A 20,011-nucleotide genomic window follows, 5' to 3' on the forward strand; every position below is an offset into this window, starting at 1 on the left:
TCTGGTAATTAGCTACCATTTGTTGTTTTGCCTGTTCTTAACACCTTAAAGGTGACATTGAGGAGCTCAGTTTTTGTGGCCTGGGGGCCTTCCTTGACCTTTTTAAGTTATTTTCTGATGTCAGGGCAGACTGTGAAATAAATGAGTGTTGATAACAATCGTACCCTACCTGAGATGTAGGAACAATTTTGATGTATTTTTGGAGTGCATCAGCTGGGCTGGATTTTCTTGTGGTCCCTGAGTTATCTCCTTGATCTTATCAAAATTAACTGTCTTTGGGGAAATCTTCTTTAAGCCTTCTATGAGATAGACAATCATATAGTCCTGGAGGTCTCTGCCTGGGCCATAATCCTGGTAAGTGCAATCAGTTTGGGGGTCTGGTACTACCTGTGTGCCCACTAGCTTGGTTGGATCTTTGGCATGGAAATCATCATCTGCTGCCTGTGCTGCCCTCCAGACCCTCTGGTGCTCCTCTGTGGAGAGAGTGGTTGAGAGAATCATGTAAATATCTCACCAGGTCATATCATAGGACTGAGTAAGGTAGTGGAATTCTTTAATATAGACATCAGGATTGGAGAAGAAAGAACCTAAGCTTTTTTTAATTTGAGAAACATCAGAGAAAGAGAAGGGGACATGTACTCTAGCAGTGCCCTTGGTCCTAGCAACCTCTTAGAGAGGCATCTGTGTGGCTGGGGCCGATGTTGGAAGGGTGGGATACCAAGAACGGATGTGGGGTGGGGAAACACAAGATGGTGGAGATGAGGGAGGTTCTCACAAGATGGTGGAGGTAAAGAAGCATGTGAGAAGGAAGAAGAGCTGACAGGGTTATAGGGTGGGGGAGGTGTGAAGGGTGAGTTATCAGCTGGATCAAATGTGTTGAGGTCAGGAAGGTTGGAGTTGGGAGAGGTGGATGATGGAATTTGGCCTAGAAGTACCTGAGAGGGCAAACAGGTTTGACAGAAGGTCAAGAGTGTAGGTAGAAGAAGGCTTGTGGGTAGGGGATTTCTGACCATTTGCCATTGTGTTGACAGAAATTGAGTAAATCATGCAGTATGTTAAAATCAAAAGTGCCATTTTCAGGCCATTGAGACCCATTATCTATTTTGTATTGAGGCCAAACTTGATTACAATAGAAAACAAGTTATTTCGGTGTAAAGTCTGGTCCCAACAATCCAAGAGGGCTGAATTGTGCCAGGAGGCAGGCTAGAAGCATTGAAGGGGGGAGGGGGTTGGATTGTTGGGCTCCCATGTTAGGATGAGTGAGGAGAAGGCAGCTCCCTAGGAGAAGGGCAAAAGAGAAGAGTGTCCTTGTCTCTTTTGACAATCTCTGAGTGAGTCTCTGGAGGGACAGAATGAGAGGAGCCAGGCTGATGGGGTATCCCCCAGAGGCACGGTCCTGGGCCCAACAGTTGAGAGGTCTCTCTGATGAAGCACTTGGATTTTTGAGAAATTCCTGGAGGGAGAGAATGAGAATGAAACAAAGGACCCTAAGAGAGGGAGGCTGAACTGCCTACTCATTCAGAGATCAGTGACTGGTGTGGGTGTGTAACATCAGCAATAGCAAAGTCAGAGAGCCTGAGCAGGTCCTGGCTTGGCAAATGTGGTCCAGAGGAGGTGGCTGAAAGGCCAATTGACCCTGTCTCATGGGAGATCATCATTTAATCGATCCCCTTCCTCCCAGGTCTCCACACAGATATGTAAGGTAAAAGAGCTGAAAACCAAGACAAGACCAGAATCACAACAAGCCTTTATTGTAGGGACAATCTGCTGGGCTGTCTCCAAACAAATGAGAGAGAGCAATATGGCCAGAACAGGGAGAGCTTCTTGTAGGAGCTGGGGTGGGGCTTGCAGGAGCTGGGGTAAGGTTGAGTGATGTAGTGGCTAAGGGATTGGAGCCTGTGACATCACTAGTTGATAGGCGGTAGCAAGTATCAGGTTATTCTTTTGGCAGGAAGAAGGGCATTTTGGGAAAAAGAAGGTTGTCTTTTGGCAGGTGAAGCCATAATTTTAAGTGGGAAGCAGGGTATTATGGGAAGGAGAAGGCTAGCATTTTATGCAGCCATCTTAAGGGGAGGGAAATCTAACAATTAAAAGTTCAATTTTTAAAATTATTATTTTTGTCTTCTTTCTACCAATCTTTATTTTTCTATCTCATTAATACAAAATAAGACTTTCTATAATACAATGTTCAATTCAATTGTTTAGAAAAAACTCAAAGCAAACAAGAGCAACAAAAATCTGTAATTGAAATAGGTCAAAATATGTTATCACATTTTGTAAAATATCTTTATTTTTGAGAATTTATCTTATATGAAAAATTGCAAATATGATAGGTATTCTGCTATTTTAAATCTCATTTTTGTCAAGATTGACAAAAGTATTCATATAAGAGATTATCATCTTAAACTTTTTTTTAAAATTAATTTTATTGGTACATTTAAGGTATACATTATAATGATATTCATCATTGGAAATTATCTCAATCTTTTTAAATAACAAACTGCACTGATGTTTATGCAGTCAGTATTTTGAGAGTTTTAATCTAAAGTGGTAAGGAGGAAATTGTTGACATGTCCCCTGTAGCAGGCTCCCATGGACTAAGGATGTAGCAGAGGATTTCTGTGGAGGACCAGTGCCACTCAGAAAAGCACCAAGGGTGTGACAGCAGTATGCATAGGTAGCTTCTTCCCCTGAAGCTTTAGAGCAATGTTTCAGTGGGCGGTAATATCTTTTATCAACTCTTCCTGAGTAAATTGTCCTTCTTTTGTCCTTTTTCACTGATTCCTCATAGCTGTAGGCAATTCAGCAAAAAAGCGCCATAATTTATTGTGTAATGGTAAGCAAGTAATACATTTGAATTTCCTGAGTCAGGAAGTTAAAAACCATGCTTCAAATGTAAAAGGGTACTTAACAAATCACTATCCTTGAGTATTTCTGTATATAAGTCAAAGTCCAAATTTTAGAAGTCACTAAAATATTTTAAGCTAAGCAAAACCAGGTATTACTTATTTTTGAGACGTTGAGTCAGAGAATTATATTGTGTTTTAATATAAACAGTGTACTGCATTATGAGAATTTGAAGTCCTAATATATTGCTATTTTACAATTAAATGTTCTAATTTTAGTTGTCAAATGTCTTTGCATAAAAGTTTGAGCTGAGGTCTTCTTTATTCCAATTTTATGACCTTTCAGCTATGCAACATAAATGCCCCTGAAGTCAACTAATCAATCACTGCTAAATACAATTACCTGGGAAATTGCTTAGAAAATGATGGGACTATCACTGGGTTGGTTCTAGAAAGGTCCTCCAAAGCTGAGATGGGGACCTTAAATCATAGTACCTACATCCATCTGAAAAAAAAGAATTTTTAAGATTCCTCAGTAAGAGGAAAAAGGAGTTTTATTGGGAAGAATTTTAAAACAGAGAATAGAATGTGGGCCCTCAAGAGAGAGGTTCATCATGGCCTGGAGCAGGGTATATTTTTGTGGTTTTAGGGATGTCTTCAAGATGAGTAACCTATGATGTGGATGTGGGTGTGTATTCCTATTGTCTGTCAGGTTACCCTTCTGACAGGTTATGTTAGAATAAAAATATGTACCTATGTTACACCTAGTGAGAAAGAACCAACCAGAGACCGATATTAAATCCACACAGGAGTTTATTATGGGCTGGGACCTGATTCGAGCATCAGACTCGAGCCCCAACTCGGGGGAGACAAACATGTTTTATACACCTTTGAGGCCAAGAGTTTCTAGGCCCCCCTATGGGATAGAACTAGCAAAGCAAGCAAAAGGTACAGAAGCGGAACATCCTGCCTTTAGAACATTTGTAAAACAATAGTTGATTAATTGTTGTTTCTAAAAGACTTTCTAAGGGGAGGAGGCTTCTAAGCTTCCTCCTTTTAAATTCATCTAAAGGGCAGGCAGGTGGGTTGTTCAACAGCAATATGGAGTCTGTTTTGCTAACTAGGGTCCTTCACCTATGTTTAAAACTGAGATTTTTGGCCACCTAACAATGCCTTTCTTCAAGATGAAGGTCAGTGTTTCACAATTAAGAGGCAAAAAGCCCAAGACCACAGCCCAGTTTACAAGCTTATCGTATCTTTTAGAGCCTTAAGATGTTTTCTTTTTTTTTCTTTTTTCAGAGAGTTTCCTGAAACAAGTTTTGAGTAATGATTATATCCTGAAGCTACACTTGCTCTTAAAAGTATAATTTTAAAATTAGGATTTCTCTTGTTTTTTTTTTACTTACCTTTATTTTTATCTTATGTTAAATTTAACTGAATTGTAATATTTAATGCATCCTTAAATCTGAATGTTTGTGTTTGTATTTACGTGGTTGAATAAGGGATAGCTTTGTATGAAATAATATGAATAATCAGTGATAGTAGTTTCAATTAAGAGTATATTCATGTTGCCTACTCAAATCCCAGTCCCTGTTGGGTGAACAGGATCAGGATCATGTAATCTTGCAAGGTCCTCCACTTTTCATTTCTGATAATTAGAGTAAGGAAACCCCCTACCAATGACAAGCAAGCTATGTATCAGCCACTGATGGAATGATAGCCTAGCTTAATCAGAGAGTTGTGGAAAGATAAATAGAGTTGATTAGAACAAAGTCGATACTGTTTATTGCAACTAAGAAATAAAACCAAAGTCATGCTCATTAGTTAGCAAATGAAGAAAGTATGAAGTGAAACAGAGGTAGGGAGAAAGCAAGAAAAGGCAGCAGAAGAGGATAAGTGAAGAGATTTTTTTAAGAGATGAAGAAAAACAAGGGTATTACAGCACCTGAGAGAAAGAGAAGACTTTCTTACCATTTAATAATGACAAATCCAGTTAAGGAGATTTGGACTTTTGCTCTGTCTGTAGATTAACAGGAAGAGTGTGGGACTGGCTCAGCTTCTCTGCCCTAGGAGCGTGGGATGGTGGGGGGGGAGCTTTCTTCCAGGTGCTGGGACTGGCTCAGCTTCTCTTGAAAGAGAGAGCGAGAGAGTGTGTTTGTGTGTGTGCATGTGTGTGTCTGTAACTGATTTCTTTTCAACTGACATTCTGGTTTCTAAAGCCAAAGGGAGACCATCAAAAACAGTATTTATAACTATAGCACAGATCTGAGAACTAATGAGAATCTTTCCTTTGCCTTAGAAAGTTATGAATGACCAGAGCTCTTAGCTGAGAACAGAGTCTAATTTTGTCTTATTCTAATTCCGGACCATTTATAACTGTAGGAAGCAACACCTTCTTGCAGGGCCAACAGATAACTGTCACTATGCCCAAACTGGTATAACTAACCTTTACACATATTAACAAAGAAGGTTTATGAGAAGATGAAATTATCTCTTGGGAAAGAGTGTCTAGATTGTCACTGTCAGCATTCTCTTTCTCTTTGTGTGAATGTGTATGGGAGACAAGTTTTATGCCGGTTCCTACTTCTTGTCTTTTCAATGGTGATGAGATTACTTACCCTGTCTTATTCCCTTATTTCACTAAATGAAGAAATGTCCCTTGTATGACAGCTCTCAAGTCACTGAACCACTAAGAAATTGTGAGTTGGCCTTTCTTAATGGTTGCGGCCAGTGGATATTAAGATATTTAGCCATAATTGGACTTGTTTCATTAATACAATGTGGGTAGAGATCAACATTTAAATTGCATCACCTAAAGTAAACATTGCCAAGTTTGTGTTTCAGCAAGAATTGCCCAAAATGATCAGCAAGAGGGTAATGGCTTAACTTCACAAATGTAATACTGAAAAAAATAGGTGCTACTCTGATTCCATACTCTTCTTTTGATGGTGGACAAGAGCACTAAATATGTGAGAATAGGACAATTAATGAAAGAGAGACAAAATGCAAACTCACTCCCAGAATCATCACCTGGTCCACTGCTTTTCAAAATAACACTTGAGCCATTTACATTAGTTTCTTAATGGGCTGCTGAAATGAAGACTGGTGAAAATTTCTGAAATCTTGAGTATTTTTGGCAGCTACTTCTCAGACAGAAGACTAGTATCTGGAACATATTAAGAACTCAAAAAAAAATAAACCACTTAAAATTAAAGATCCAGTCAAGAAATGGGCAAGAGAAATGAACAGACACTTTACAGAGGAAGAAATTCCAATGGTAAACAAATATTTGAAACAATGTTCAACATATCTGGCCATTAGACAAATGCATATTAACCCAATGTTAAGATTCCATCTTATTCCTGAAAGAATTCAATCATTAAGAAATCAACAATGAGAAATTCTGGCATGGCAGTGGTGAAAAAGAACTCTTCTTCATTGTTGGTGGGAATGCAAACTTGTACAACCATTCTGGAGATTTCTCAAATAACTGAAATTAGAAATTCCATATGATCCAGCTATCGCTCCTTCCAGGTATCTTCCCCAATACCTTAAGACAGCATACTACAGTGATGCAGGCATACTAATATTTATAGTAGCACAATTCATAATAGCTAAACTCTGGAAGCAGCCTGTATACCCATCAACAAATGACTGGATAAAAATATTCTGGTAAATGTATATAATGCAATACTACATGGCTATAAGGAATGACTCATTTGAGACATTTGTAGGAAAATGAATGCACCAGGAAAATAAAATGTTGAGTGAAATAAACCAGACACACAAGATTAAGTATAATATGGTGTCTCTCATTTGAGTGAAGTAAAGTACAAAGAGAGTAATAATGGCTGCATAGAAGAGGACAAGGGGATGGATTTACTGCAATAGGGAAGTGGTCCAAGGGAACAAAGATAAGGGGTGAGAAGGAAAGGAAGCAGAAATAAGTAAAATTAACATATCCCATATATAGGTACCTAACAACCTCAAAGATTGTAAACATTATGTGCCATAACATGAGATAAGATTAATAAAATCAACAGGAATGAAAATTGGGAGAGAGGAATTATAGGAGGGAGGGAAAGGAGGAAAGGACATTAAAAAAAAAAACAAGCTGTAATGTGTTCATGTACTCAATCCCCAAGATGATTGTAAACTACATGTACTGCAAACATGTAGTAATAAACTTTTTAAGAATTAAAAATTTAATATCATGATACTTCTCACTGGTCTTATGTACTATGAATATTAGGCATCCTTGTCCTATTCCTCATGGCTTTATCATGTAATACAATTTTAATTACTATTTTGTTACTAGATATTACTTTATTTTAACCATTAGATAAAGCTTTGTAAATATCATTTTAGCAGGATATCTCATCTACAGCCCAGGTTCCTGGAGTAACGGAGTATGTTGTTGGGAAACTGAAGAAAATACCCAGAGGCAACTTATGAAACATATTTATTAAAACAATCAAATGAAAGAGTAGAGTTAATTGAGAATTATTAGCAGAAAAGGAAACATCCAGTGACAGTAAGCTGAACTGGTTAAATGTCAGGGTCAGGTGGCTGTGGTCTATATAGACATATTATAGAGAGATATATCTCATTAATATGCATTTTTAATTGATTCTGCACTCACATAATCTATGTAGATATATATCCATATATATCCATATATCTATCTATATCTATAAATAGATAAATAGATATATCTCATGTATGTGACAGCTTTCTTAACTGTACATATAGAAAGTTAATCTATATCTACATAATCTATATCTATATCTACATTATCATATTCCTTTTATTCAATCAGACTTGGCAGATTTGATTAGCAGTTTTCTCACTGAGTCTTACTTTCCAGAGTGACTCTTAAGAATTCACTCACACTGATTTGAGGATGGTAGCATGCTCCCTACAGCCTTGCCATTCCCATTCCTTCTGCTTCTCTTCCTTGTGCTCCTCCTCCTCTCTTTGGAAAAATGTACTGTAAATTTAAGCTAAGGACGTATTGTGATGGCCACAAGCACAACCACAACTTCAGAAAAAAATAAATGTTCCAGTGCCTGAAATAAAACTGATCTGTTGTAGTCACTGTGATACTATTTTAACAATTTTCACAATGGTGTTAAAATACAAGAGTGCTATAAGCTCTTTTATAAGGATAAGATACTAATCTTGCAAATAATATTCTAGCTGCAAATACTCTTGCACCGAGAGCTACTTTTAACAAAGCAGCACAGCTGCAAAGCACTTTGGAGTTTAACTTCTAAGAAGAAACTAAGTCTTTGACTGGATAACTAATGAGCAGCTGTTATGAAGCGTAAACAACATAACCTTAATAGATTTTTTTTACAATAACACAGTTTCAAGTTTATATTTGATAAATTAGAAAATATTTAGAATACAAAAAGGTACAATATTGAGATAACAGATTTTAATGTTTGAATTCTTTGATGTTAAAACAAATGGTGAACAGATTATATGGTAATGCGGAAGATTTTTAAATACCTAGACTTTGATTGAGGGCTATTAATGAATAACTCTATAATATATGAAAAGAAAAAGTTTAACTTCAACAACCTGAAATTTATATATTTAATATTTACAGACATCCAATGACACCTTTGAAATTCCCCTCATGTTGACTGGAAATGTAGTGTTAAGGAAGAGGCTCAACTATGAAGATAAGACTCGGTACTTTGTCATCATCCAAGCCAATGTGAGTATTTAATTTCTTTTACTTTTTTTCCATGAACTTATGAAATAAAGAACACATCTGAATGTATTAAATGCTCTTTGAGTGTTTGATATGATTTATTTTCTCATTAGGGCCCTCTGACAGTGGTGAGATTTATATAATTTTCTAGATGGAAAAATAAATGGAAGAGGGTTGGGAATGAATTATTTTTATTCACTGTATTCTTTACCCTCTAAGTCACCCCCTAAAGTGCTACCAACACTCAATTTATGTTTTTAGCACCTATTGAAATATTTCTCAAAGTCTGAGCTACCAAAAGGCAGAAGCACTATCATGTTGGAGGCATATTTAAAATTCAGATATTCTGGATCTTATCTCAGAAGTTCTAAATAAAAATCTGAGAGGATTGAAGTGAACTATCATACTTCTATGGCTATATAAAATAGCTACATTTTTGCTGGATATGTAAAAATCACTTGCTTTTAGATTTCAACCTATGGAAAACAACTTTTCTTAAATAACCGCCATTCTGACCTCCTCTCCCTTCTGCTTTCTACTTATATATGGAATAAGTACTAATTTAAAACTGCTTTATTTATTTTTTTCATTTATTTTTGGTACTGGGGATCAAACTCAGAACCTTGGGCTTGCCAGGCAGGTGTGGCACCACTGAGCTACATCCCTGCTTCTTAAAGCTGCTTGTTTTTATTTCTTCCAGTGTTTTCAACATTTTCTGGAAAATAGGGATGGAAGGAAAGGTAGTGCCTCATGGCTTAAGGAAACAGAATATTTCGAATGTTAGAATAGTGGAGAGATGTAAAATATAATTGTATTCCATCACCTGATATGTATAAAAAATGAGAAAAATTACATAAACATCACTAACAAATTAAAAAATCTTTAAAAAAGACCCCATTTCTAAAATGATTTAAATTAAGGTAGTTTTGTTGCTCCTATTTTCTTTCCTTAAATACAGAAATATAATAGAATCAAGTTAGTAGGATTAATATTTAAAATTTCAACCAGTAATACTCCATCTATTACTGGTTAGCAGAAGCAAAAGAAATATTTCTCTCATTTCAGGTAAATGATTTAGGGTCAGACGACTCAGAGAAATTCTAAGTATGTTGCATTTTTTTTCTTTTTCTACTGCAAATACCTGATAAGTAATGAAATGGTATTTAATGTATGTATCTGCCCATGAGTTTGTTAAGTGCTTCTAGCCATTTTGGTAAACTATGAGCTACTTTAGCACTAAATATTTAAATTCTAGAAGTCTATTCTGAGCATTCTATGACACTGCCTTAAAAATAAATCAGAAAATAATCACATCTGTTCCAGATTCATTTTAAAATCAAGGTTTTTATAATTTCATTTATTTGAGTCCACATTTTTCCTAATCCCATCTGGCACAACCGACATTTGTTTAATACACTATTAATCATAAAGCAGATATTAAAATGATGCATATTAGCACTTGTTTCCAGTTTGATGAAAGAATAGTTAGCAATTTAACTATTTACAATAAGAAATTTTCAATTGAGATGAACTGTCACTTACCGCATAAAATTAGAAGTATTTATTCGCAGCATTACTACAGTTTACTTAAACGTATGTAAAGCAATGGTTTGTACAGAGAGTGCATTGTAACAATGAATTAGTTATATCTGATCTGTTTATAAAAAATAATTTTGGGGGCTCTACTAGGCACATACCTTGTTTTAAAAAATTCCATCTTTCTTGTAATGTACGGATGGAAATTTCAACCTATTTAGTAGAGCATTCATTAAAAACAGCATACCTTTGACAATGCAAGACATCATGTTACAATAGGACTCTGAAGTACACTGTAGTGAGTTGTACACTGTATTGCCATCACAGGGACCCAAAGTATTGAACATTCTACATCAATATGCTAAAAATTCAGGAATTGGGTCAATATATCCTCCCTGTGAGACCTTGACAGAGTTCTCCAGCAAGGTCAAATCCCACACTTTGTTAACTGTGGTTTTCTTGATTCTGACTTGAAGATAGGTATACATTTTTAAAACTCCCATAATTAGCTTTTATTATAGATTATTCTTTGTGTCACATGCAATTCCTTATGTTTAGCTAAGCTAACAATTGTCAGTGATTAATTTTTAAGAAAAAGTTTTCATGTTACTAAGTATTTAATGTTAAAAATAAATGATAGGGCTGGGGATTTAGCTCAGTGCTGCTGCTACCTGCCTCACAAGCACACAGTCCTGAGTTCAATCCATGGTACCAAAACAAAACAAAACAACAACAAAAAAGATCTATAAATGATGTATGAAATTACAAGATATGGTTGAGAAAAATGTCAAGTAAGCAGTTATATTCATCTATTTTGGATGCCATAGGAAAATACCAGTGACTAGGTGTTTTTACCAACAGAAATTTACTTTCTCACCAGTTTGGAATCTCGAAACCCCAAGATAAAAGTCTGGCAAGGTGTTTTTCTGGTGAGGGTTTTCTTCCTGGTTTACATAAAGCCATGCCTTCTATGTTCTCACATTGCCTTTCTTCAGTGGTCAAAATGGTCAGCTGGGGGTTTTGAAGGTGGAGCTCTCAAATTTCTCTTTAGATAAGGACATTACTAGTATTGTAGCCAGGCCTGTCCTTCTGATAACATTTATCCTTAAATTACTTATTTACATAGCTACACTGGGAGTTAGGGCAACATGAATTTTGGAGGACCATAATTTATTTCATACTATGGTTTAACTAGGATAATTTCAAAAGAGATTGTTTGTCAATTGCAATCATAGTTTTCTAAGACAATAAAATATCATCTTTCTTTAATGTTCTTAAAATTTTACAGTGTTACCTTGCTTTCTGAAAAAGGAAAGAAGGAAAATGGAGAGGAAAACTGAGAAAGTGATAGAAGGAAATTTTCTTGATAATTTTCACCATACAATGCATTTTCACTTAACAATGAATGAAAACTCAAAATTTGTTTTATTTATATCACTCACAATTTAGAATATTATATATTGCATTTTGCTGTTCTTGTTAGACCTTCAACAAACAAGATATTGATGTGCTTATGGGAACACATAAAAATGGCTCTCTAAAATGGCTAAGAAAGAGAGGTTAGATATAGTGCAGTGGACGTAGGAGGCTTCTATGGAAAGAACAAATCGGTTTTGAAGGGGAACAAGTAGGAGATAAGGAAATTTGTGATAACATTTTTGCATGCAGGTGAAATTGGTCCTCTTTATTTTTTCTCTATTCCCATAAAACTCCCTGCAAGATAATTCATGGTAGCCTCACTCCCACAAGTAGTTAATTTTAATGATCTAAGGGAAGGGCAGAGATTACTTTTCATCTGTTGAATCTCTAATGTATTGCATTTGAATAATTTCAACTCTTGGGATTTTGAATAGAAAATTAAAATTTAAACATTGCTTCTTGCTTTTCTCCATAATTTTATCATAATCTAGCTCATAATGTATCAAATGATCAAAAGAATAGTAGAATCACAAAGACAGTACATTGCCAATAAGGTTGTGCTTGGCAAAATTTCACCAATAGAGATTTCTTCTTTTTAAGCCTTTGCCTTAAATTATTTCTCTAAAACCACTCTTGATCAAACCATATTGGGAAAGAGCATAATTGGAATAAGTATCACCTAAAACTTATGAAAGAAGTTCTTTGTTTGTTTGTTTGAATTGGTAGTGTCTGGTAAGTATTAATATCTGGTAACTGTCACATAGAAGACATTTTTTGAGCAGCATAAAATAAAAAACTAGTCTGTTAACATAATCACTTTTAAAAATATTAATTGAAGTAAATTACCATAAGATAAATTAACCACTTTAAAATCAACGATTCAATAGTATAGTATATTATACTATTTTATCAATAGTATATTCACTATGTTGCACACGACTACTTTTAGTTCCCAAATATGTTTATTACTTCAAAAAGAGTTAGCTATCACTTGTCACCAGGTGGAGCCTAAGATTTCCCTAAGCGAACGCAGTATGACCCATGGAATAGGTTTCAGTTTCAATACCTCTCTTTAAAGAAGAATAATTTTCAGTATGGATCAATGAGAGGCACAAAAAAAGGTTTATTAGACAGAATTAATGAAGTACACACTCAGAACAGCGTGTGGGCCCTCAACAGAGAGGTACATTATGGTCTTGTTACCGGTTTTGGGGGTCCCTCGGAGATTCTTTCCACGTTCTCGGTGTCCTGAAAAAAAGATTTGGGCAAGACACACAAAATGGTGGCAAGAATTTACATTTATTAAAAGTAGGATAAAAGTATGCTCTTCACAGTTAAGAGTGGGATGTAGGAAAAGGTTACAGTGGGAGCTGGACAGACCAGCTGAGCAAGTGGCTGTGATCTGTCAGTCATGGAGACCAAGAACACAGGTCACAAACTGTCCACCTGGGACCAATCAGAAAACATTATCTTCAATTCTTCATTTACATTTGGTGTGAAACCAAACACCCTTTTAATATGACAGCCTCGGTCTGAAGTCAGGCAAAGAGTTGGAGGTACAAAAAACCTGCACCATTAACCTTTTCCATTCATTCCCAAATCACCTTTCAAAATGAGTTATTTGACTAACAATTAGATTCTTTGTATAATGTATTTCAAAATACTCAATAAATCAAATTTCCAAGTGAAAAAATTAATGCATTACAATTTTATGGTATTTATTGTAATACTGTGAAACGGTCTAACATATAAAAGCTTACTTACTACAACATATAGCCAAGACAGCAAGTTTGAGGATCAGTGGATTTCAGTTTACATTCCAGGTTTACCATTTCAGATTACTGGTTTAAACAAGTTACTAATCAATCATTTAAACAAAAGAAACACAAAAAGAAAAGAAAAGAGACTACTTTGTATATAGTTTTTATAACTTACCCAGTTACTTGATTTTTTCCTCTCACAGGACCGTGCACAAAATCTGAATGAAAGACGAGCCACCACTACCACCCTCACAGTGGACATCCTAGATGGAGATGACTTGGGCCCTATGTTTCTTCCTTGTTTCCTTGTGCCAAGCACTCGTGATTGTCGTCCACTCACCTATCAAGCTGCCATACCTGAGTTGAGAACTCCGGTAAATATATTCTCATCATTTCCCTTTCCTTTAAACTACTTTAAATCTCACTGGATCCTGTAGAAATACGTTGCAGGCATTTTAATTGATAATAACAAAATTAATTAGACAAAAGTTAAAACATTAACAAAATGGTGGCTCAAACTATTTTCAGAGATTATCAGTAAATTTTTGTCATAATCCATAATTACATCACTTGCAAAGTAGAAATATATCATGGAGCAACAATCCCTTTGATGCTGATGGTTTTAATTGTATTTCTCGCAGTTAATCACAGAAGAGTTCAGTTGCTATATACTCTGGAAAACTCCAAGAAGTAACCTTTGCATTTACCAAAATTCACATATATAAAGAAAATTCAAAATCAGAGGACACACAGGTTAACAGGATAGCTTTCAGTCAATTATAGTTCAGAAATATATTGAAGATTATGCTTAACTGTTCAGAATTAGGAGCTAACAAATCCAGAATACAAATATCCATCTTTAAAGATACATTTTAAAGAGGTATCATGAATACATATTTTCTGCATTCAATTTTGAATTTTAAAAAATTCTAACAGAGCTGTAAATTCCTGTGAGTATGGAATTCACATCTTGGTTCAATCTAGATGATAGATATGCATACCTAAGAATAAAGAATTGTAAAGCAAACAGGTATCTGCTGAGACAAAAATAGCAACTTCTCTCCTAAAAGTGAAGAATATATAAAACTCTGTTTTGGAAAAGTCAAATTCCTAGGACTCAGCTATTAGACTAGTTGTTTTTTTTTTTTTTTTTTTTTTCCTATAAAGTATTCAGGTCTTTCTGTTTCCAGTTTCACTCCTAATGTCAGAATTTGTTAAGAAATATTTGAATTTTTTTTCTCAAAACGTGTGAAAGATGGTTTTCAGTGTTCTCCCTTTATTTTGAGATTTTGAAAAATAAGACATAAATGTCTATTCTTAATTGTATAATTATGTAATATTTTATTCACTTCAAAGAGCCTTGTTCAATGTTATATGTGTAGATTTTATTCATAGCAGATCTTTGACATCTGAAAATCACTTTGTGTCTAGTAGCATAAATGATAGCTAATTCAGTTTGATTTGCATGAACATAAAAAGCTGGAGGAAAAAAACACATCATTACAAATCTAATGATATGCATTGATGAATGAAGATAATAATATGCATTATTGGTTAAATGAAGTGATTTTAAAGACAAAAAGGCTAACTTGTCTGGACAAATAGATCTATATTACCCAACTTCATGTCATGGTCTTACTTTGTTGAATCCCAGTAAGAAAATTGTTAACTTTAAACTTTTCTTTCTTTTATTCAAGGGGGACAGGTAATACATACATCTTTGGTATTATTTAATGTTTCTGAGTTAAACATGTACTTAGTATACCTATGAGACCTTGATAGAAAGAATCTGTTATAATCACAATAGTTGAATGAGTTAGTCTGACTACTATTTAATTGTACTTGGTGTACTTAGAAAAGTAAAGAAACATTGAGGCTCTATGTAAGAGTCAGTATATTGACTTAATTTTATATAACATCATTAAGAATTATTTTCTGTTTCAGGTTACTGACTGAGCATTTTTCTCATTCTTATGGTATTTGGGATACAATACAAATTATAGTAACGGGTAACTATATAGAATGTCCAGCTTTTGTGGAACTGGAAACTGTGTTAAACTCTGCACAACATCAACTGGTTGAATATATACAATACTTTTTTGTTATTGTTTTTGTTTTCTGTAGTACTAGGGATTGAACATAGGTCCTTCCTATTGAGCTAGATCACTAGTCCTTTATCTTTTATTTTGAGACTATTTCTTAGGCCTCTAAACTCCATAGGGGGGACTCAGACTCATAATCCTCCTGCCTCATTATTCCAGAGTACTGGGATTGCAGGCATGTGCCACCAAGCCTGGCTGCAAGAATTCTTTTGCAGAGGTGATGCTACTAAGCAAATTTTACAAATGAGTTCTGGGAAGAAGAGAGTTTATATAACTTCTCATGATCATACAGCTAATAAATGAATAAATAAATCTTAAGAACTAAAATTTACTTCAGAGCTAAGAAAGTAAATAGTTCACCATTTTTTAAAGTCTGACTTTATAACAGTTAGCAGATTCATTTTCAGAGCCTGAGTTAAGTTGGAGATTACTTCTGCAAATGTATCCTGTAATGATTGGTGTGCCTTTGAGTCATCCTCTCTGTTGCTGTACTGCAATTTTCGTATTTTGATTATTAGTACCTAAGGAAAAACTAGTCCAAGGATAAAAGTTATTCAGTTTTCAATTAGCAAAAACATTCCAATGGGATATATTAATGATTCTAACATAAGAATGATGGCACCCAGTCAAGACATTCCATAAGTATTTACTCCCAAGTGAAATAGTGTTTAAAGTAGAACCATAATGGATCCTCAACATGAGGATTCTTGATGATAATAAAAAGAGGTTTTCAGGTAGGGTTCAATGACCAGTTGCCTAAGCAAGTATATTTGTGTTAGCCTTAAAAACTATGTTTCTAAGTTAAATTTTTTGCTAAAATTTCAGAATGACCAATCTTCATTCTCATCATCATTTTTAAAAGATTCAGTTATTGCTTAACATTCTATGAAACAGATGATTCTAGTTTTATGTATTCAAATAAAAATGACAAATGTACATTCATTGAGTAATATTTTTATTCCCATGTAGAAAAAAATGTAACATGTTTACTTGTAAATCTAGGCATTTATTTTGACTAGACTTTGTGGCAACATACCAAAGCTTAGTAGCTTCAAACTATAATCATTTAATTTTTTTCTATACAACTGTGATTTGGCAGGAGTTCAGGGAACATCTTATCTTTTCTTCAAGTAGCAACAACTGGTTGCCTTAATTTATCACCGAGTACCACTTTCAGGATTGTTAATTTAGAAGGTGAGCAAGTTGAATCTGGTTGTTGGCTGGTGTTCACTCAGGGCTTAGTGTCTCATAGACTGTTTGCATTGCTCACAGCAAGACAGTGGGTTTGAAACCAAGCTTCCTAAGAAAAGAAGGCAGAATGTGTTATGAAGTAGCTTTGGATTTGACTACATCACTTTTGATGTAGTCAAGCCTCTGCTTTCTTCAAGGGGTAGAAATCTTCTACATCTGTCTATTGGAAGAAGATCCAGGTCCCATAAAAAAAAAAAAAAAAAAAGTTTATAAAAAGGTAATTTTATTGTGGCAATCTTTGAAAAGTAAAGTCAGCACTAATACTTGTATCAAGTTTTCATGAACGTTTCTATATCATTATTTTCAATGTATTTTAAACTTCTGGTGGCTCAAATTGGAGATTGTTTCTGAATTTCACATTCAAGTTGCTGTGTTTATGTATATCCCTCCATTCTTTTTTTTTCTTTTCTTATTTTCCTCTATATAGTCTGTTAAAATTTCAGAATATTTCCGTAAGTAACATCTTGCTATTTAAAGTGAGAACACTAACCATTTATGTCAACTAAACAGGACATGCTGACTCTAATTGCATACTTAGAATCTTTCCTCGAACTAATTCTTCAAATTTTGAAAGCTTTGACACTTGCTCACCTTCTGTGTTTATGTGAAATTTTCTACCAGTTACCTCGGTGGTATTCTTAACTTCACTATAATCCATGCAGAATTTATCAGATCTGAAAAAAAAAAATGTAAAAAGTAGTCTGCTACAGTGCTTTACTCATGAATTGGGATATAATAAAATCCTTTTTATTAAAATTTTAATGAACATGTGTTTAGTGATAAATTTCCATAAATGTGGACTACATATAGATTTTCTAGTACTGAAAACCCTAAAACAAAATTTAATAACTTCATAGATATTAAGATTAATAATATAATGACCATATAAATGGATAAATCTGTTGTTCCAAAGGTATTAAGCAATTAGAAGTCCTCTGTTAGATATTTATTGTCAATTTGATAAATTTCTACTGGAAGCTAATATATGCCAAAATTTATACTAATGGAATGGCCTAGGTAACTAGCATGAGAAAAAATATTATCATGTAAATTTATTTTCAGGTTCTTAAGCAAAACTGTTATTATGTCTATGAAAGTTAGATATTATTAGCATTAGGAAAAAAATCTGTAGACTTTTGAGTATTGAATACCATGGCTCCAAATTTTCTCTATTTTCTAATGAAGGAGTGACCAAGACATATTTTTACATTTTTTACATTTTTATATATGTTTTAAAAGTACAGTGATAGTATACATTTCATTGTTTATTTGGTTAGTTGGCTATTTTTTGCAATCATTTATCCCTAAATAGAAACACTATGACATATTGACAAATTTATCTATGTGTACTCTATATACCTTTCTTGAATGACTCTACCACATGATTTTTGGTCCTTCAACATTAGCTCCCCAGGAGGCATAGAAATCTTTTTCCCTCCTTCCATTTAAAATCTGGTGGTTTGGTTTATATTGAAGTGTCCCTCTAACACTTCATGCCATCATAGGTGGGCATTTGGGGAGGTGATTGAATCGTGTGGGTGCTATACTCATGGGTTAATTAGTGCACTAATGAGTTATACCTAAATGTGTTATTAGGAGACCCATTGGTCCCGTTCAGAAGAGGCAGATTGCTGGGGCCTAGCCTGGAAGAGTTTATCTTTTTTCCTCTTTCTCTCTTTACTGTCTCTCCTTTGTATCCCCCATTCCCTGAGCAACTCTCCTCTGCCAGGCTGTCTATGCACTAAGTGAGCAAAAATAAACTTCTCCTTCTTCAACTTGCGGGTGTTGAATATTTTGTCCCATTGATGAAGAAAACAACTACAACCTCTTGGATTAGATACAATAATTTGTAGTCACAAATACTTGCACTAGAGTCTTTGTCATAAAGAAGTCTAGTTTAAATATAACCTTGAAAGATAGTTATTCTGATTTATTTATAGTGCTCTCTCCCTTTAAAGAAACTTTGTCATTTATTAGAGGAATGGTCGTGATTTATAATGATCTACATTTATAATTTCTTCTTGGCTCATACTCTCATTAAATGTGTTATAATCTCAGAACTCTCCCTCTCTTGGCTTTTATAATACTTCTTATCTTTTTCCTTTCCTTGATGGCCTTGAGTTTATGCTCTTCAATTCCTGATGACTTTTATTTCTGTATTTTTCATAGAAATTTGGTTGGCAGTTAATTAATTAATTAATTAATTTTGGATTAGGCTTTATGGATTTTTTTCCAGGCTTCTCTCTTTCACAGTTTTTTCTCAGTAAGGATTATCTATGAATAGGTAGCTAGATCTTCTAACTTCATTTTATGCCTGAGTTTCAAGTGTAAATTTCTTACATTTTTCTGAATACTTTTACCATTTTTTTCCATAGATATTTTATCCTTTTTAACTATATTGTAATGCACCTATACTTACTCTCAGGTTACCTAGTGTTAGTTACCTTTGGTATCATTCTTCATTTGAACCAAAAATTCATTGACACTCATCTCAAAACTCAATAACATTTTTTCCACAAACACTTTGTGTATTACCTATAAAATGTTAACTAAGATATGTTTGATTTCTATTTCCCATTCCAAAATAGCTAGTCAAAGACATTCTCTCAACTCTGAACTTCAAGCCTTCATTTTCTCTCACCTCTAGCCACTTTTACATCAAAGCTACAGTAACTTTGTATGAAATACACTATTGTTCGGATCTTTTGTGGTTTAAAATACAAAGCTTTAATGTTTTCTCTTATATTCAAATATGTCTTAACGCTTTTAGGAGAGTATTCAAAAGAGTATTATATCTGGCTATTTGCAGCATTATTTCATGTAACACAAGAGCACAGCTTACCTGTGCACACCTGACTTTGCATATGACCCTGACCTTCTCTAAGAAATACCCTTTTCACTCTCTATTTCATTTCATATATTAAGCTTATATTTGTTATTCAAAATGCTTAACCTAAAATATAGGCTCTAAAAATTAAGTGTTTATTTGTTCTGTCACCACATATTCATACACTGAATATTTAACGCTCATTATATTCTATCCATTTACTTGATTCCCTTTCACTAGACTTTGAGATAAATTTCACTTTTTCATTATATTATAACTTGAAACCTATTGGCTTCACAGAATAGATGTTCAATAAGTGTTCAATTGAATTAATCCAGCAATTAAAAATTTTTAAAAATTCATATTATGCACCAAAACACTAAGCATAAATACAAATAAACATGACTCTTGCCCTCTCGTTTGTAATGAATATATTTAGCATAAATAGAAATACGTGAAGAGTATATATACAATAGTGTGCATCAATATTTAATGTAATTATGTAATATCTAATAGTCATAATTTATAAATTTTTGATATCCTTTAAG

General features: G+C 34.2%; 1 protein-coding gene across 21 annotated transcripts in view; it reads left to right on the top strand.

Annotated features, from left to right (window-relative positions):
• Positions 1-20,011, top strand: part of Pcdh15 (protocadherin related 15) — a 1,622,160-nt gene that overhangs the window by 1,154,025 nt on the left and 448,124 nt on the right. For all 21 annotated transcript variants that reach the window (XR_015440346.1, XR_015440347.1, XM_087184836.1 and 18 more), the window contains 2 exons: positions 8,461-8,571; positions 13,487-13,657. Coding sequence is in view for 19 of the 21 variants with exons in the window: in XM_087184836.1 (XP_087040962.1) it covers positions 8,461-8,571; positions 13,487-13,657 (282 nt within the window). In the remaining 2 variants the exon portion in view is untranslated. The remainder of the gene's footprint in view (positions 1-8,460; positions 8,572-13,486; positions 13,658-20,011) is intronic.

This window comes from Heterocephalus glaber, unplaced genomic scaffold, assembly GCF_053883595.1.
Source record: "Heterocephalus glaber isolate CG9 unplaced genomic scaffold, H.glaber_assembly_v1.0 deba00001497, whole genome shotgun sequence".
NCBI lineage: Eukaryota > Metazoa > Chordata > Mammalia > Rodentia > Bathyergidae > Heterocephalus > Heterocephalus glaber.